The 17,243-nt window shown below is 40.0% G+C and overlaps 1 protein-coding gene across 2 annotated transcripts in view; it reads left to right on the top strand.

Annotated features, from left to right (window-relative positions):
* MYO6 (myosin VI) overlaps positions 1-17,243 on the top strand; it is a 145,116-nt gene that overhangs the window by 51,253 nt on the left and 76,620 nt on the right. For both annotated transcript variants that reach the window (XM_027092132.1, XM_027092128.1), the window contains exons 2-5: positions 1,606-1,748; positions 6,885-6,954; positions 12,794-12,867; positions 15,842-15,971. In XM_027092132.1, coding sequence (XP_026947933.1) covers positions 1,632-1,748; positions 6,885-6,954; positions 12,794-12,867; positions 15,842-15,971 — 391 coding nt within the window. In that variant the 5' untranslated portion in view covers positions 1,606-1,631. The remainder of the gene's footprint in view (positions 1-1,605; positions 1,749-6,884; positions 6,955-12,793; positions 12,868-15,841; positions 15,972-17,243) is intronic.

The following is a 17,243-nucleotide window of genomic DNA, read 5'->3' as shown; positions in this document are numbered from 1 at the left end:
TTGGGCATCACATATATAGATTCTATTTAAAGCATGGGACAAGATATGGTTATTTAGGGAAGGTGTGTGGATGTAGGTGTGTGAAGGTGTGGTAATGCAGATCTGAAGCAGTGTTACTCATTCACTTCTGTGGAGAACCCTCAGTTAATTTCTTAACCCTGAATGGCACTGAAACCTGGTTGCATTTACTGCGTGGGGACAGCAGAAGCCATCCTGTAGCCATGGCATGGAAGCCATTAACTAGCAGGCACGTTGCAGACTTGCCAATAGTTAGCAGTGTTTAGATTGAACTATATACCAGACATCCCTGTCTAACGTGAGAGGCTAGGCCTGATGGAAGGTCCATGTGGGAAATCCCAGATCTGAGAACGCCACACAAGAGGCGAGTTACGGCACATGTGTCTTCTTCAAGTGTAGATAAGTAAGGAAAAGTAAGTTCCCGCTGAGGTGCTGAAACTAGGACGTCTGGGATCACTGACTGGGTGATTCATTATAACACGTTAGTCTCACAGAATCCAAGCTCATTAAAATTAAATATTTTATATGTTATGGACCCTTGGGGATACTCTCAAGACAGAATTGTAAATGTTAGGTCTGAGAATGCCAAGCATGAAAGCAGCTTTCTAGGAATGCTTGAAAAACTAGCCTAGAGTTCAAAATAGGCAAAACCTGGAAACAATATAAACGTTCATGTCCAGGACAGCCGGTAGACAACTGTGCATGTGATTCAGTGGGTTAGTGTACACAGCAGCTTCGCTGCACGTCAGAACATTTTGCTGAATGAGAGAAGCCATACGCAGAAGCATGCGTACTTAACGGTGGGTGCCTCTGGAGGTAGGGATTGACCAGAAGGAGGCACAAGGGAACTTTCTGGTGAGATGGAAATGTTCTGTCTGTTGATTGGGGTGTTTGTTTGAACGGGTATGTCCAGGTGTGGAAACTCATCAACTTGTATCCTTGGAATTTGTACATTTCACTGTAAGTTTTATTACCTCAGTAACAAAATAAGAAGACAACAAAGCAGTATGCTCAGTGGTTCTGTGGGTATCCCTCTAGGGAGCACAGGGGTGGGGCATCCGTGTAGTCTCAGCTTGTCAGGGAAAGGCTCCCAGAGGAAGTAACCTCTCCTGTGTCTCATTTTTATCCCTCAGGGTCTAAGATAGACTTATTGTTCAAGTCTTAGCCAACTCCACACAATAACATCTCCTCTTCGGATGACTGTTTAATTTATTGTGCAATCGGGAATACTTCAGGCAGTAAAAAGGAGTGCTAGTATAGATTACAGTGGGCAAGAGGTAAAAACTGTGACCATTGGCTCTCTCCTTCTGCGTTGCTCAAAGCATAGCTGGTTCTCACTGCAGTCACCACCGAAGGAAGATGGTGGCAAAGCAGGTGTTCCCGGCGGGTAGAGCAGCCTCTGCTTGGTCCCCCTGTACAGGTGGTACAGGGGTGGGTGCAGCGGGATGGCAGGGGATGGGGATTACCCCTGCAGGGGTGCTCGTGTGTTTCTAAGAATTGCGATTTACGTGTTAACTGAAAAAAAGATTGTTATCTTTTTTCATTTCCAGAGTTACTCACGTTGCTTTGTTCGTTCCTTTGAAACAGGAGATAGTGGATAGCTCCCTTCAGAAATGGAGGACGGGAAGCCCGTTTGGGCGCCGCACCCTACGGATGGATTTCAGATGGGCAATATCGTGGATATTGGCCCTGACAGCTTAACGATTGAACCCTTGAACCAAAAAGGCAAGGTAAGAAGTTTCTCAGAAAGATTTCAGAATTTGATTTGTGTCTGTAGGTATCTCCCTTTTTCAATGAGGTAGGTATTTTTTTAGCACAGTATAGGGGAAAGCAGTTTTCTGGTCAGTGAATCCTACTTTTCTCCTGAGTTGTGTGATTAAATCAGAAGTGCATACCCTAGGGGGAAAACGGTGTCCCATCGTAAAATCAGACAGTAATTTAGTGAGCCTTTCATTAGCATATTCTTAAGAAGAAATAGCTATATGACAAAATATAAACAATAACATTTTTTATTCCTTAAGCCATATAACTAAAGTTATGAATATATCTGTGATGTATTCAACATGTTACCAAGTAAAAATATAAAAAGTGAATGGGATTATGTTATGAAATTTTGCTTTTTGTTTTTTAGCTTCTGGATAATTCTTTTTTAATCTTTTTTTATTGAAGTATAGTTGATTTACAATGTTGTGTTAATTTCTGCTGTACAGCAAAGTGATTCAGGTATACACATATACACACTTTTTTTAAATATTCTTTTCCATTATGGTTTATCACAGGATATTGAATATAGTTCTCTGTGCTGTACAGTAGGACCTTGTTTATTTATTTTAAAGTTTATGTATTTTATTTTTGGCTGCGTTGGGCCTTCGTTGCTGTGCACAGGCTTTCTCTAGTTGCGGCGAGCGGGGGCTACTCTTCGTCGTGGTGCACAGGCTTCTCATTGCAGTGGCTTCTCTTGTTGCGGAGCACGGGCTCTAGGTGCACGGGCTTCAGTAGTTGTGGCTTGCGGGCTCTAGAGAGCAGGCTCAGTAGTTGTGGCGCACGGGCTCAGTTGCTCTGTGGCATTTGGGATCTTCGCGGACCAGGGATCAAACCCATGTCCCCTGCATGGGCAGGCGGATTCTTAACCACTACGCCACCAGGGAAGCCCGACCTTGTTGTTTATCCATTCTATATATAATAGCTTACATCTGCTGTTAATTATTTTTTAAAAAGCTTTTATATTTACTTAAATTTATTATCATGTGATTGTAGTGAAAATATTTCTATTAAATAAAGATATTTAAGTCTTAAGCATAACCGTCTGTTATTTTTGTTGTAATGGTACTTTTTAAAACATAAAAGCGTACTTTAATTTTGTACACATGATGTCTATTTCCTTTTAGGCTTAGACATAGACTAGACAATATAACAAAGTGAAAAGTATGGGGGAAAAGTGACCTGGAGTCTTTTCAGCCTTCATGGGGACTGTAGGGCCTACCTATTTTGTGGGAGAGCTTAACACTTTTCAGTTTAATCAGTGTTCCCCTTAAGCAGGACTTCTGACTAAATTAAATTTGTTGATGTCATTTCTGTTTACTTTAGACTCTGCCAGTGTTCATGAATAATTTATGTTCTACTGATACATGGTTAACTAGTGCCATATGACTGCCATCCTTCTGGGAACCTTAGAAAAACAAGGTGGATCTCTCATGAGGTCTGTTCACAGAGAAAACTATTCTGTTACTGTAAACAACCCAGGAACCTAAATGCATAATATATAATGTGCCATGTTAGCGGCGGCCAATTAAAGATACCCTCAGGAAAGAAAAGACAAAGTGTTTCTAGTTTTTCCTCTTATTAACAAGTACCTATTTGTACTTACAATGCAGTACATGTTCTAAAAAAAGAAAGAATTTAAAAAAAGAAACTCAATTATTTTTATTTATTTGAAGCTGTAGGGGAGGAAAAATTTTCCTCTACCCTTTTGGGTCTCTGGCTGGGCCTGAAAATTAAATGGCCATAAGACACATTCACAGTAGGAAAGCATATGACTTTTATCAGATTTTTACATGTACACAGCAGCCTTCACAAGAGAATGAAGAATTGAAGAAGTGACCAGAGCAGGAAGCTTTTATATCTTTTAGACAAAGAAACAATACATTTGTGAAGAATTGATAAGGCAAGGGGGTCTGGGCTAGGGGTGGTAAATGGTGGAGAAGTGGTTAGGAAGGTAAGGGTTACTCTGGCAAGACAAGGTTTGTTTGCACAGATTTCTCTTGGTCTCCATTCCCTCCGCTGGTGATAAGAATGTCTTCTTTCCTCCCGGTAGAGCGAGGGCACCTTGCACGCGGGAGTTTTATCTCCTGCTCTCAGGAATAAAAAGGGTCAGAGTGCCCTTCTTACATCTGTTGTTTCTCAAGGGCCTTTAACTCAAGATAATCAGTATGCCAAAGTAGCATGTTCTGGGGTGACAGAAATTTAGTGAGCCTTTCATTATCTTTCAAAGTCTCCTTTCATTTTTGTTTAACATATCTTATAAGCACAGTAAATCAAAAGCCCCAAATGAAATGAAAAGTATATTTCCTAGTTCTGTGTCGTTATATGTATTCTCTAATATCCATAAGTAACAAAATAATTCAGTTCAGGGATAGAAGAAACTTTATCTACGGGTATATGCTTTTTTATAGTTTTAAGTACTTTGTGCTTTCAGCTGTGCCTTATTAGTATTAATCAGGTACACACACAGAACCAATAAAAACACTTAAAATTCAAACTGTGGCGTCATGGAAACTTTATGGATCGTAGATTATTTATAAACTAAAGTGGAAGCTTCTTTTCACAAGATCTTTTCGAAAGTTAACCAATTCTCAGGGATTTCTTTTCATCTTAATCCTCTCCCTGCCCCCACTTTCTGATCAGGGTCTTAATAAATTGTGAAGTGTCATAACAACCGTGTGGTTAAAAAGATCCGTAAGAGAAGCAGTCTTTTGTGTAGATGATTCATGGAGTAGAGATCGTCAGCGTTTAAAAATGAAGGAAGTGCGTGAAGCAACGGACAAGTCAAGTGGATCTGTTTGCTGATACAGTAGAAGCATAGAAGAGGGAGTGATGAGCTCTAGTGGGGAACCTGTCTTTGTTGATGGCAGTGCCTTTTAAAGTTTTTCAGTCATGGCCCGTCGTAAGAAATAGATTTGAAATCGCATTAGGTATACGTATTATTCATGTGTGTGTACGTGTGTACTGACGACACATAGATTTTACATGTCAACAAGCATATGTATCGTGTGTGTGTGTATTCAAATGCAACATCCTTACCGTCTGTGATGCATTCTGATATTTTCTAATATCTTTTATTCTGCTAAAAATGCCATCTTGAACCTCTCAGTTGATTTCATGTTGCATATTCGCAGCTGACTGGCCTTCAGGCTAAAGCCCTAAACACATGGCATTAAGGGTCTACCTTTCCTTTTCCCTGTGTTGCTCGTCTTGTCTTTTGTCGACCAGCAGTCTCCCCCTCATTCTCTTGCCCTTATGCTGAGTCTTATGTGTCTTTCTCCTCCTCTTCCAGCCTTCCTCCCAGGGTTTATCAGGTCCTCAGGGAGCCATGTGGTGCTGGGCTCTGTGTGTCGCCACTCACAGTACTCCTTTTGCCTGGAATGCCGCTCTCCGCAGCTCTGTGCTTATTTAGCAAATATTCATCTCTCAGGAGCGACTGAGGTCACCTCCTTTATGAAAGTTTTCCACAGATGCCCTGTGTCTTCCTCCTCCTTACATGCAGTAGAGTTTACCGTTGATTACTCTTTGCTTTGAGGAGTGGTATACCTTCTTCGCCTCCCATAACGCTATTGGAGACATTCGTTTACATTTCTCCCCTCCCTGCTAGACTGCAGTCTTCTCAAGTGCAGGCACTATTTTCTTTGTCCATGTTGTCATGGAGCTGGGTGCACTGTGTTTGCTGGGTGGTAGGTGTTTACTGTGATCTCTTGATAGGAGAAAAAGCCTCCTTCCTCTAAGAGAAAACAGTTGCCTCAATGAAACAGATTTCCTCCTTCTCACTGAGTAGGTAGTAGAGGGGAGAAGATGATGGGGGCTGGTGATCATTTGGGGGGTGAAAAAGGATCGAGAGAAACAGTTTTTTAGACTCATTACAGGCCTTTCAGCCCCAAGATTATTAACCTTCCCATTCTAGGAGCTCTGTGTCCTGCACCCCATTTATGGAGCCAACACCTGGGGTTTAGCCCCATTGCTGAGGCTGTGAAAGTGGCACGTAGATCTGTGATATTAGCGGTGATTTCTGAACGTCTTTTCCCTGTAGAATCATTGTTATAAATTGTGGATTGTTTTATAAGTACCATAATATACTTAATGTACGTTATGGACTAGTTCTGAATTTGTGATTTCTCCTTTAAACCTTTCCTCATTTATAACGTTAAGAACATGTGTAGTGGGTTCCAACTAATTAACTTCTAGAGTTTTCAGGGCATAACAGTTTTCTAATTTGGGTGTGACTTTGAATTGAGGTATAGCACTAGTAGCCTGGATTTTCCTCTGTAAACTACAGCAGTAGCCTTGCCTTATACTCTTGCATATATATACATACACAGGCCTGCAAGTATTCTAAAATAATTGAACAGGTTTTCCTTAGAGATTGGTTTGATATGGATGGAAACTTCAACCACAGGAATAATTGTAATTGTTTGAGAAATAGAAATGTATAGGTAACTATTAGAATGGCATGGAGAAAATTTAATTCTCTTTCGATGTAATTTGAGATCATTTCTTCTCTCTTACAAGATACTATCTTAATTCTAGAGTTTCTACCATAGTATTTAAATGATATAATAAACACCAGCTTATTCATGGATATCTGTAATGTTATGGACCTAATAGTTTCGGATACTGTTTATATTTTTGACACATTCCTGTACAGGAATTTGTGTCTAATGTGTTTTACTCAGACAAGAGCATTAATTAAATTATGGTCTCTTGGTATATCTGATTGATTGATTGGATGTTACTTTTTTCCTTTTTTAAAACAATAAAATTGCTGTATACATAAACATTAACATTTTTATTTTTTTGAAAAGTTGTTAAACAGCCTACCTATGTAGACGTAATATACTTCTTGTTTTGTCCCACTCTAGGTGTTCCAGCACAGGTTTTGTTTTTGTTTTATTGATTTCCATTATTGATTCCATGTTCATAGTAATAATGGATAATATGTTTGAGTAATGACTTGTTAAGTAGTAGGATCTTGTATTACATTTTAATGAAGAGCATATCATTGCCATTATTTTCAATGTATGCAGTCAGTTAAGCTCCTTTATCTTTCTTATTATTTGTAAGCTTCTAGTTTAATGAGCTCTTGTTTTGTTTTTCAGACATTTCTGGCTCTCATAAACCAAGTGTTCCCTGCAGAAGAGGACAGTAAAAAAGATGTGGAAGATAACTGTAAGTATCAATTTAAACAGTAGTTCTCATCATAGAAAAGGAAACTGTTCCTTCAAAAAATATACGAGTGATTATATTACAGGGCACACTGTCCTTGTTCAGAAGAAATGTTGCCTTTTGACCTGAAGCTTCCTGTGAATGGAGGAGCCCCACAGTCCTAGATGCACTGTTCTCTCACATTTGCACTTTGGTGAAGGGGTCTCTCCTGAATATCTTTTTAGTGTTATCTCAGTTGTGTAAATACAGGGAATGGTAATCATTTACGAACTATGAAGCCTGAAATAAAGATCTCTTGGTTTTATGGGGTTTTTTGTTTTTTGAACCTCTGAATCATCTGGAATCAGATGATTTTTATTGCTGTATATGTGGTTCAATAATTTGGAAGTTGAGTCAGGAGGACCCATTTAGTGTCACCCTTTGAAGGAAACAAACATTAAAAAAAATACTATGTAATAAGTACTAACTGAAAATTGATTTCAGAACGTTGGACTAAAGTGCAGCATTAATTTGACTTATCTAGAATAATCTAGAATAACTCTCTTAGAATTTTTGGTGAAAAAATACTGTATCCAGAGCAATAGGCCATGTTTATTCTTACATTTTCAAGATAAAGTGGTAATCATGTTTCATTTTTTACGTGGCGATATTCAAGAGTCATGTCCAGTTGTCATGGGTTTCGTTAAATGTATCTGGCATTAAAAACTCTGCAATTAAATAAGAGAGGTAGGAGAAAGGAATATATTTTGTTCTTATGGGTTTTCTCTGGAGTTCTCATTTGAGTAAGCCTGTAAGATCCCCCCCCCATGTGACGTGGAATACAGGAGTAATGGGGGAGCCCCGAGTTCAGATTCTCACTGTGTCATTAGGAAGCTGTGTGCCCGTAGGCAGTTTCTCTCTCCCCTTTGAGCTTCTCGTCTGGAAAACAGGAGTAATGATTTTTACGTTTCATGCTTACAGACGATACATTTAAAATGCTTGGTGCAGTGCCTGACCTCTAACAGCCTCTCAATAGATGGTATCTGTTGTTATTAGGTGTAAGAGACTGGGAGAAAAAATGTGGCGCTCCCTTCCTTTCCAAAATTGCTAGAGAGTGTGTCTGATGGGATCATATTTTTCTGAACAGCAATCAGAACAACAACAAAGAGGAACGAGATTCTGTTGTATCTAAAATAAGAGAAAATTCTTTTCTGTTAAAACTTGCTAGGGTATTCAGAATTGGAATCAATCCTTTTCATATATCAAAATAATGTTTTCTGGTTTATATATCCACGTAGAGCTAAACATAATAAATGATGTTGAATTACTTTTAATCCATTTCTTAAATATTTTAAAGCAGTCTCCCTCTGATTGTTTCATGGTGGTGGACTCGTCTGACCGTTTAGTTTTCCCGGTCTTAGTGGAGATTTGCCGCTTCTTGTAGGTGTTGACTCTGGTGATGCCAGACGGCAGGAATGTTGCTGAGGATGTCCCCTGTCCTCACCACACAGTAGTCCAGCCCTACTTGATGTCCCCTTTCTGAAACCACATCATGAATGCAGCTCTGTTGAGTTTAGAATGCAGGTTTTCCAGCGAAAGTGGTTCCATCACTTATTAGTTTAGTCCTTTTGCCTGAGGCTTGGTTGCCCACTCCACCACTGTCCTCCGCCAAGTGACACAGGACGTTGTTTGTTTGGGTCTCACGTGCGTATTTCTAAAATCCTTTCCTCTTCTCTGTATCACGGTAATAATGTGATGATTAAGAGCTTGATGTCGGGGGCTTCCCTGGTGGCGCAGTGGTTGAGAATCTGCCTGCTAATGCAGGGGACACGGGTTCGAGCCCTGGTCTGGGAAGATCCCACATGCTGCGGAGCAACTAGGCCCATGAGCTACAACTACTGAGCCTGCACTCCACAACAAGAGAGGCCGCGATAGTGAAAGGCCCGCGCACCGCAATGAAGAGTGGCCCCCACTTGCCGCAACTAGAGAAAGCCCTCGCACATGAACGAAGACCCAACACAGCAAAAAAATAAAAAAATGAAAAATTAATTAAGAAACTCCTACCCCCAACATCTTAAAAAAAAAAAGAGCTTGATGTCTATAGAGCATCCTGAACTATGTGATAAAGGTTCTGTTGAAACAGACACACGAGTGGACTTCTGATAGTGCCCTCATAATATAGCAAAATTTATTACCTAGTTTTAGCTCCAGGTTTTCTATGTGAAGGGTTGTATGTGTGGAGTTTAGTCTGTTAACTTTGCCTTCTTACTTGACTCTTGAGGATTAATGCCAGAATAGGAAAATAGTTCAGGGATGTGAGGTTGCTAATTAAAATAAGCATTTTTTTGGTGCTAATTTTTAAGCTACTGTTACTTACATGGCATATAATAATCTCCATGAATGATCACTGTTAGAAGTCGAGAATAATAAAGTATAAACTATAATATTGGAAAGAATCCCCAAAGTTGCCTGGTTCACTCTCTTTTTCAGTAATGGAATGACTTCTACAACAATGTAACGATAGAAGTGATTGACTTCTACTGCCTTGAAGTTGTTTGTGGGTTCTTTTTTTTTTTCTCTCAGTGAACCGGGACTGTAACAAATAAGCAGAATCTTAAATGCTTAGATAACTCCCTAGTCAGATTCCTAAATTTAAGAATTGAGTGATATCTAGTCTTCATTAGAAACTTTTGGTGTCCTCAGTATATGTTAATTATACCAGAATTCTTCTTACGGAGTTTATAAAGAAACAAAGACGTTCATTCTTTTATTATGTCTTATTAAAAAGTTTTTAATATCGAGTGTATAGTCAAATCTATGAATAATTAGGCATAAAAGGCGAACAGTTCACCTCAAGTATTGCATGTCAGTAGCCAAACCAAGTAGTCCTGGGGTGGCCACTAGGAGAGGAGGGGGGCGGGGAGGAGGGAATTTGGTGGAGCAGGAAGTGATGTCCAAGACCCTCTGAGCATCCCTAGGTCGTGCCTTCAGGGATGCAGAGGCCCCTGAGACTTAACCGTTTCCCATTCTGGCAAGCTGAGGGTCATACGTGTTCCCTTCTGTCTTTCCTTTTCTATGGCTTTATTTAAATGGAGTAGTCTGAGTAGCATAATTTAAGAGGAAGACCCTCTGATCCAAATTTTTATTGTCATTGGCAGGTATTTCAGCAGTGAGGGATTTTTTTTTTTAACATCTTTATTGGAGTATAATTGCTTTACAATGGTGTGTTAGTTTCTGCTTTATAACACAGTGAATCAGCTATACATATACATATATCCCCATATCTCTTCCCTCTTGCATCTCCCTCCCTCCCACCCTCCCTATCCCACCCCTCTAGGTGGTCACAAAGCACCGAGCTGATCTCCCTGTGCTATGCGGCTGCTTCCCACTAGCTATCTATTTTACGTTTGGTAGTGTATGTATGTACATGCCACTCTCTCACTTTGTCCCAACTTACCCTTCCCCCTCCCCATGTCCTCAGGTCCATTCTCTACGTCTGCGTCTTCATTCCTGTCCTGCCCCTAGGTTCTTAAGAACCATTATTTTTTTAGATTCCATATGTATGTGTTAGCATACGGTATTTGTTTTTCTCTTTCTGACTTACTTCACTCTGTATGACAGACTCTGAGTCCATCCACCTCATTACAAATAGCTCAATTTTGTTTCTTTCTATGGCTGAGTAATATTCTCTTGTATATATGTGCCACATCTTCTTTATCCGTGCATCTGTCTATGGACAACAGTGAGGGATTTATTTAGTTGAATTACCAGATATCCCTGAGAAGACTGGTGGTAAGTATGGGAGGAGGTAAAGAAAGAAGGGCAAGCAGCCATCCACATGCCATGTAGATGTATATGATTAGCTTTTCTAGGGGAGCCGTATCGTGGGGTTAGGCATTCTTACTTACAGGAAGCAGAGAGTAGCAGATAGAGTGTCATGCAGCCAGGCAGTTTCAGAGGAACCTGAGCGATGGGCGAGTGCTTCGATGTTGTGCTTTGCATAAGGAAAGGCAGCCTGTAGATCAAGCTCCTGGGGATGGGGGTGGAAGAAGTGCAGGGGTATGGAAAGTAGGGGACCGAACCCACACGAGATACCCTCTGCTGCCTGCCTTCTCCACATCTTTCCTCAGCTGAAAGGAGAGCTGCCGTTCGACTGTTAGGGGCCTCCACCCACTTCTTACTCTGTATTTTTCTGCTGTAAGTGGCATTAGAAAAGTGAGGCCCGTGTCCTTGCAATGTGAACTGGCTGCATCGTGTGAGTGTAGAAGCATGGGCAGTCTGTTGAGACAGGTAGAGCAACGGGCTCTTGTTTGACAGAATTGGTCGGGTGTTGAATTGTAGGTTATATATACATACAGTGTAGGCATATATACAACTTCAGTGAGGGATCAAGCAAACAAGCAAATGAATCAGGCAGGGCCCTGCCCTCAGGGATAGAAGCCAAAACCAGATATACAAAATTGTCATCACAAGACTGGCATTCTGTGGTACGCACCATAATGCAAGTACAAAGGAGCAAGTAGTCCTAGTGGTGGTGGGGTAGTGAGAATGGGGAGGTGTCATTTGAGGGATAGTCTTTGAACTGACCTTAAAGGATAGGTGGATTTTTGATACCTAGAAATAGAGAGGTGCAGCCCAATGCATGCGTGATAGTTGAGTTTGGTAAATGGTTCAGTCTGCCTGCAGGTTAGACCATATTAAAGGGAGTTATGGAAAATTATATGAAAAGGTCAGTTGAATGCAGGTTTACTAAGGGCCTTGAATATCAGACTTGAACATGGATTTAGTAGTTGACGGAGACCCACTGATGAGTTTTGAGGAAGAGAGAGATTTAGTCAGGGCTCTAGTGTGTTAAGATTAATGCACTGAGCAATCTGGGTGAGAGAGGAGAGAGACTGCGGCAGTAGACAAGTGAGAGGCTGCTGTGATTACAGAAGAGGTGACGACGCCTAAACTGGGATTGGGGCTGTGGAAATGGAAAGAAAGGAGAGACATTTCAGAGACTCAGATTGTGCTAATTTTGAGTGCCTACCATGAAGCTGGTGCTGTGCTATATTCATTACATGTATAAAGACTTGGAAATGGGCTTAGAGCAAGGAGGGGGAGAGAGGATGGTCCTAGTATTGACCAAGGCTTGCAGAATAGATGAGTGGGAAATGGTGGTGCTGATAATGGAAACAGAGTGGTTGGGGGAAGAGTAGGCTTGTCTGCTCAAGTGCGCGGTGGAAACGTGGAAATGGAGCTCAGGGGGCTGAGGGCCGGGGCAGTAGATCAGGCTGGGAGAACAGGTTGTGTCAGAGCGTTAGGAGAACAGACGTTAGGAAAACAAGACTTCTACCCTGATGCTGCTGTCCGTTAGCTGCATATCCTGGTTTAAGACGTACAGATTTCTTCAGGATTCTTGTTTAGTCTATCAGTTGTGAGGCACTGCCTGAATGACACGACCTTCCCATTCTAAAATTTTATCTTTTGTGTTTTTCCTGTAAAATTCTGAGCATCAGATGGGATTAGTGTCATCTACTAATCTTTTTTGTGTCAAAGTGTATTAAAATCAGCGCTGTCTAAAGTAGTTCTTTTTTTCCACTTGAATTGTACTCGGTTTTTTGTACTCACCTGGTACAAACTAGAGGTACTCACCTCACTGGAAATTTATTGTTTAAAAATATCACTGTAACACGTATGTAAACTAGATACATTTTACATCAGCCTCTGGGGTTTACACGTACCAGGAGAAAGATGGAATTGAATCTAACGTAACAGGTGAATTTTAGCTTCGGATCAGAGCGATTCAGATTAAGATGGCATTGTTTTATTTTACTTTCTTTCTTCAAATAGCTAATGATTTACAAATTTTCCATCTCAGGTTCATTAATGTATTTGAATGAAGCCACACTGCTCCATAATATCAAAGTTCGATACAGTAAAGACAGAATTTACGTAAGTATTTTACCTGTGGGTTAAATTTTGTGGGCATAATTATTTTACGTGCTACTGTTTGGTTTTGTTGAGCTTGAAATTTTCTAACAGGAAATCATACTGAACGGAGTGGGAGCTCCATGAGGAGAAGGATTCTTTTCTGATTTATTGCTCCGACACCAGGGCTTAGACCACACATGGTACCTAGTAGACACTTAATATATATTTGCAGAATGAAATAATGAATGCAGAGCATCATCTGATATCGTTCAGACTTAAAACTATCCAATTTGGATATTTAAAAAAAAAGAACACTGCTGATTTTGAGTTTTGATTTTTTAACTTTTGGCATATATCTGTAGATCTGTTTAATTGATGCAGTTTCCACATTGTTCTGCAAAACATTTACGGCAGACTATAAGGCATACGTATTGAAATTAAAAACTTGGAAGACAAAACGGTGTGAATTAGAATAGAAGGCAGTACGTGAGGCAATATCGAGCACACTGAAGTGCTGATCATAGACCCTGAATAGTTGGAATAGTTCATTCCAAATAGATAACTTACCCTAAAAACCCAGGATACTTAAAAATGAAAGACAATGCTTTTAATGGAAATAGGGTTTGTACCGCACCATTCAGATGGATACTTAACTAGTCTGTTTTAATTATAATGATTCATTGGGCACGTATGAGTTCTATATATCCCTTTGTTGGCTGGAGGTAAATTACCACACTGTAGCCCTCCTGTTATAAAGATGGGACTCTTCATTATTTTTGAACGAAGAAAACACATGGCTTCTTTGACACTTCCTAGATCAAATGACATTCTTAATCTTTTATATCACTATCAATTTGCCTAATTGTACTTACTTAATTCTGACTAAATTACCTTTAGTCTTTGCCATCTGTCCAAGTAATGACAGCTGGGAAATAGAACTAATCTAGTCTTTTCCAAAAGAATTTACTTGCTGTCTTTCGGTTATACATAGTTATTAAGTCTTTACTTTGCTCCTTGATTTTTCTCAAAATCAACTAAATAGTGTATTTCGGTTAACATATATATATATACACACACACATATATATATATATATATATGGCTATTCTTATTTAAAAATATATTTAGAAGCAAAATTAGCTTAATCAGCATACTAATATTGAGTATCTAATGTGTGCTAAATGTTGTTTTAGGTACTAAAATAATACAAATTTAAAAAATTTGTTTGTTAAAGCAGCTTAACTTGTAATAAGTCAGTAAAAGTTGATTTAGATGTAACTATCTTTCAAGAAGAACTGGCTACTATTTTTTCTTTCCATGTCTAACATCACTTGGTGCTAGTGGAACGATCTTATTTATTTGAGCAAGTTTTAATTGTTTTAATATCTTTTTCTTGAAGTTTACAAATTTTAAATTACCTTTATAGAATGATCTTATTCAGAGAAATTGAGATACTTTGTTTTCATTTGGGATATTTATAGGAAAGCTTCACACCCATGGGATTTTCGTTGGTCTTTTAAGGCTTCCTGTGCTGCAGTGGCTACATTTGCCGACTGTGACCACTGATAGCTGAAGGTTTACGTGCAGAATTCATTGTACTCTCAAAAAAATTCGTTGTCTTTTTTTCACATCATGTTTAGTTGACCTAAGATGTGTATGCGGTTGGGCATATGACCCATGTGTTAGATAGTGGCTGTTCAGCGTCATCAGCTCCTGTTTGGAAAACCAGTATTTTCAAAGTTAATGAAAGGCGTGACTGGTGGGTTTTTGCCTAGCCAGTTATGCCTTTTAGTTATAAAACCATTAAATATCAGCAATACACAAATAGAGTTATGATTATCATAATATATGTAAGAGAGGGGAGCAGTTCAGAATAGTTTAAATTGGATATTTTTATATGTCTCACCAACAAGAATTGCCAGCATTCTCCCTTAGATTTGAGTAGAACAATAGCTAACTCACATGTAACATTTCCCTTGGTTACTAAAGTCTCTATTACTTTCCTTTTGTTTCCCATAGAAACATTATTATCGGGAATTTCTTATTTTTTACCCAACTCCAGGAAACATCTTTGGGAACATTCATGGAATTTTAGATGAGTAGGCTGAGAGCTCGGGGTTTCTGCATCATTTCCCTTCCACAACTAGAAGCAGAAAAGAGAAAAACATGGTCTTGTGTGCCCTAGTTTGGCCAGTAAACCACAACTAATCGCTAAACCACAACTTTCTTTCTATCCACGAGGAATTTTATAAATCTTATTGGTGGCATTTTTCTGGTCTTTTGAAGCCACAGTGAAATTTCAGATTTAAAAGCAAGCTTCACTTGCTCATTAAACATTTAGCCCGTCAGTATTCTAGGCAATGGTTAGCGCATATGCTGTTTTGCAAAAATCTGGGACCAAGTGGTCACCACTGAGCTAAATCAGTCCTTGGCTTTCAGTGATGGGCATAGGCCTAGAGGGTCCTGTGAGCTATGTTCAACTCTTCAGGGCCTAGAGGGTCCTGTGAGCTATGTTCAACTGTTTAGTAGCAGGGTGAGGAAAGTAGTCTAGGCGAGGAATACAAATAAGCAAAACTCAGGCTGCAGGCGTAGAGTAGATGTCATAAGTGGAGTCAACAGGAGGTGTCTGAGATGGAGGTGTAGACTCAGCTCTGCCCATGCAGACCTGGTAGTGGTGAACCTGGGAGGGGGTGTGTGGGAGGAGCATGTTTCCTTTGAGGCAAAGGGAGGTCAAGAGAGATGATTTTGATTTTGGATGTGCTGAGTTTTAGATGGCTATAGGTTAAGAAGATGTAAATATTTATTAAGAGTTAGAGAAATATGGGTCCTGTAGAGATCAGGGAATATTTAGGTCCAGAAATGCAGATTTAGGAGTTCTACTTATAGAGAGAACTGGGGGTGTCTATTTGCCATGTGTTCTTTCTCCTGTGACCCTTGTTTGGTTTTAAATGAAAACAGTAATTGGAAAATTTTATGTTTATGTCTTTCCCACTTAGACATATGTGGCCAACATTCTGATTGCAGTGAACCCATACTTTGACATACCTAAAATATATTCTTCAGAAACAATAAAGTCGTACCAAGGAAAGTCTCTTGGGACGATGCCACCTCATGTCTTCGCAATTGGTAAGTAATTTAATTGTATCTTAATATTTATTTTTCTTTAACGTGTACAGATTTACTCAGTTTTTCTTTTGGATTAATAAGAGGTACCGTGAATCGAATACGTATTCTGGAGGGCTTGTGTGCATTCTGAATGTGTCACCATGTCAGGAGCGTGTATTCACACAGGGTGGGGAAGAGACTTTTGCGGCCAACTCATGGGGCGGTTGTACCTCATTACCTTTGTTAAGGTAATTACCTTTGTCGTCTTAAGCGTGTCCACCCAGTTGAAAGTAGGTCATAATAAAAGCTGACCTATTGTTTTCTTCTGACTCCACCTGAAAAGTGTCCTCCTTCCACAACTAGGAAGGAGGCCCGGGCTGTCTGCTGTTACCCAGGTCATCACTAGTGAGCGCGTTACCTGGGCTAGAAGGGAGCTGTGAGAGCAGACGTCTTCCATGCTTTGTCCCGCATCAGGGCTCTGTAAAATGTAAAGGATCGACAGTGATACATGCTTCATATCTCTGGGGTATCCGTGTGGAAAGGCAGCAACATCTGTCTTTGTCTTTCTCAGGTGCTCTCTCATCTCAAAGCACTTTAGCTCTGGGGAGCAGAGAGGGAGTTATTTGACAGGCGTCCCCCATAGCTGGTGACTGCAGGTACAGAGATGTTAGCTAAGCCTTGGGATTCAGACATAGCTGGCAGTTAAATGATGACACGTTTTGGTTCTGGTTCTTAGTGCAATTAGTTTCTCTCTGGGCTTTCTCTTTGTACCTGTATTATGGCCTAACCGGGCTTCACCTCTAGATTTGGCTGACCGTGTACTGTGTGCTACTAGGCAAGAGTGAATGTGTACACCAAGTCCAGTGCAGCTGCACATTGACTTCTGGTTCTGTGATGCTCTGATGGGCATGAGTATGTGTTCTGTCAGCCGGCTAAATGGTGCAAAATCCTTAGAACCTCAATGGGAGCAAGTTACATGTTTAAAATGTAAATAAACCGGCTTTTATTTTTAGTTGTTTACTGCTAAAAAAGTTTTTACAAGGATTCCACGAAAGTGGGTGGAATAGATTGCTGATAAATTGGTCAAAGGGATGTGTGAATACCCTTGTGTGTAGTTTGCATTTGGCCCTTAGAGTAAAAGCCATTAGTAGAGCTTTCTTCGCTGGTATGGGTAGCACATGCCTGAGGTGAGAAATAGTTGCCTTATAGGGCTAAGTTTGTCAGGACCTAATTTTTAATCAAAATTGTTTTAATTTGAGCCCACTTTAATAGAATTGAATTGTGCTCATCTTG

This window comes from Aethalodelphis obliquidens, unplaced genomic scaffold (assembly GCF_003676395.1).
Source record: "Aethalodelphis obliquidens isolate GAN/ISIS:26980383/991018 unplaced genomic scaffold, ASM367639v1 scaffold3, whole genome shotgun sequence".
Classification (NCBI taxonomy): domain Eukaryota; kingdom Metazoa; phylum Chordata; class Mammalia; order Artiodactyla; family Delphinidae; genus Aethalodelphis; species Aethalodelphis obliquidens.
The sequence above is the reverse complement of the archived record's forward strand: the minus strand, read 5'-3'. Positions and strand labels throughout refer to the sequence as shown.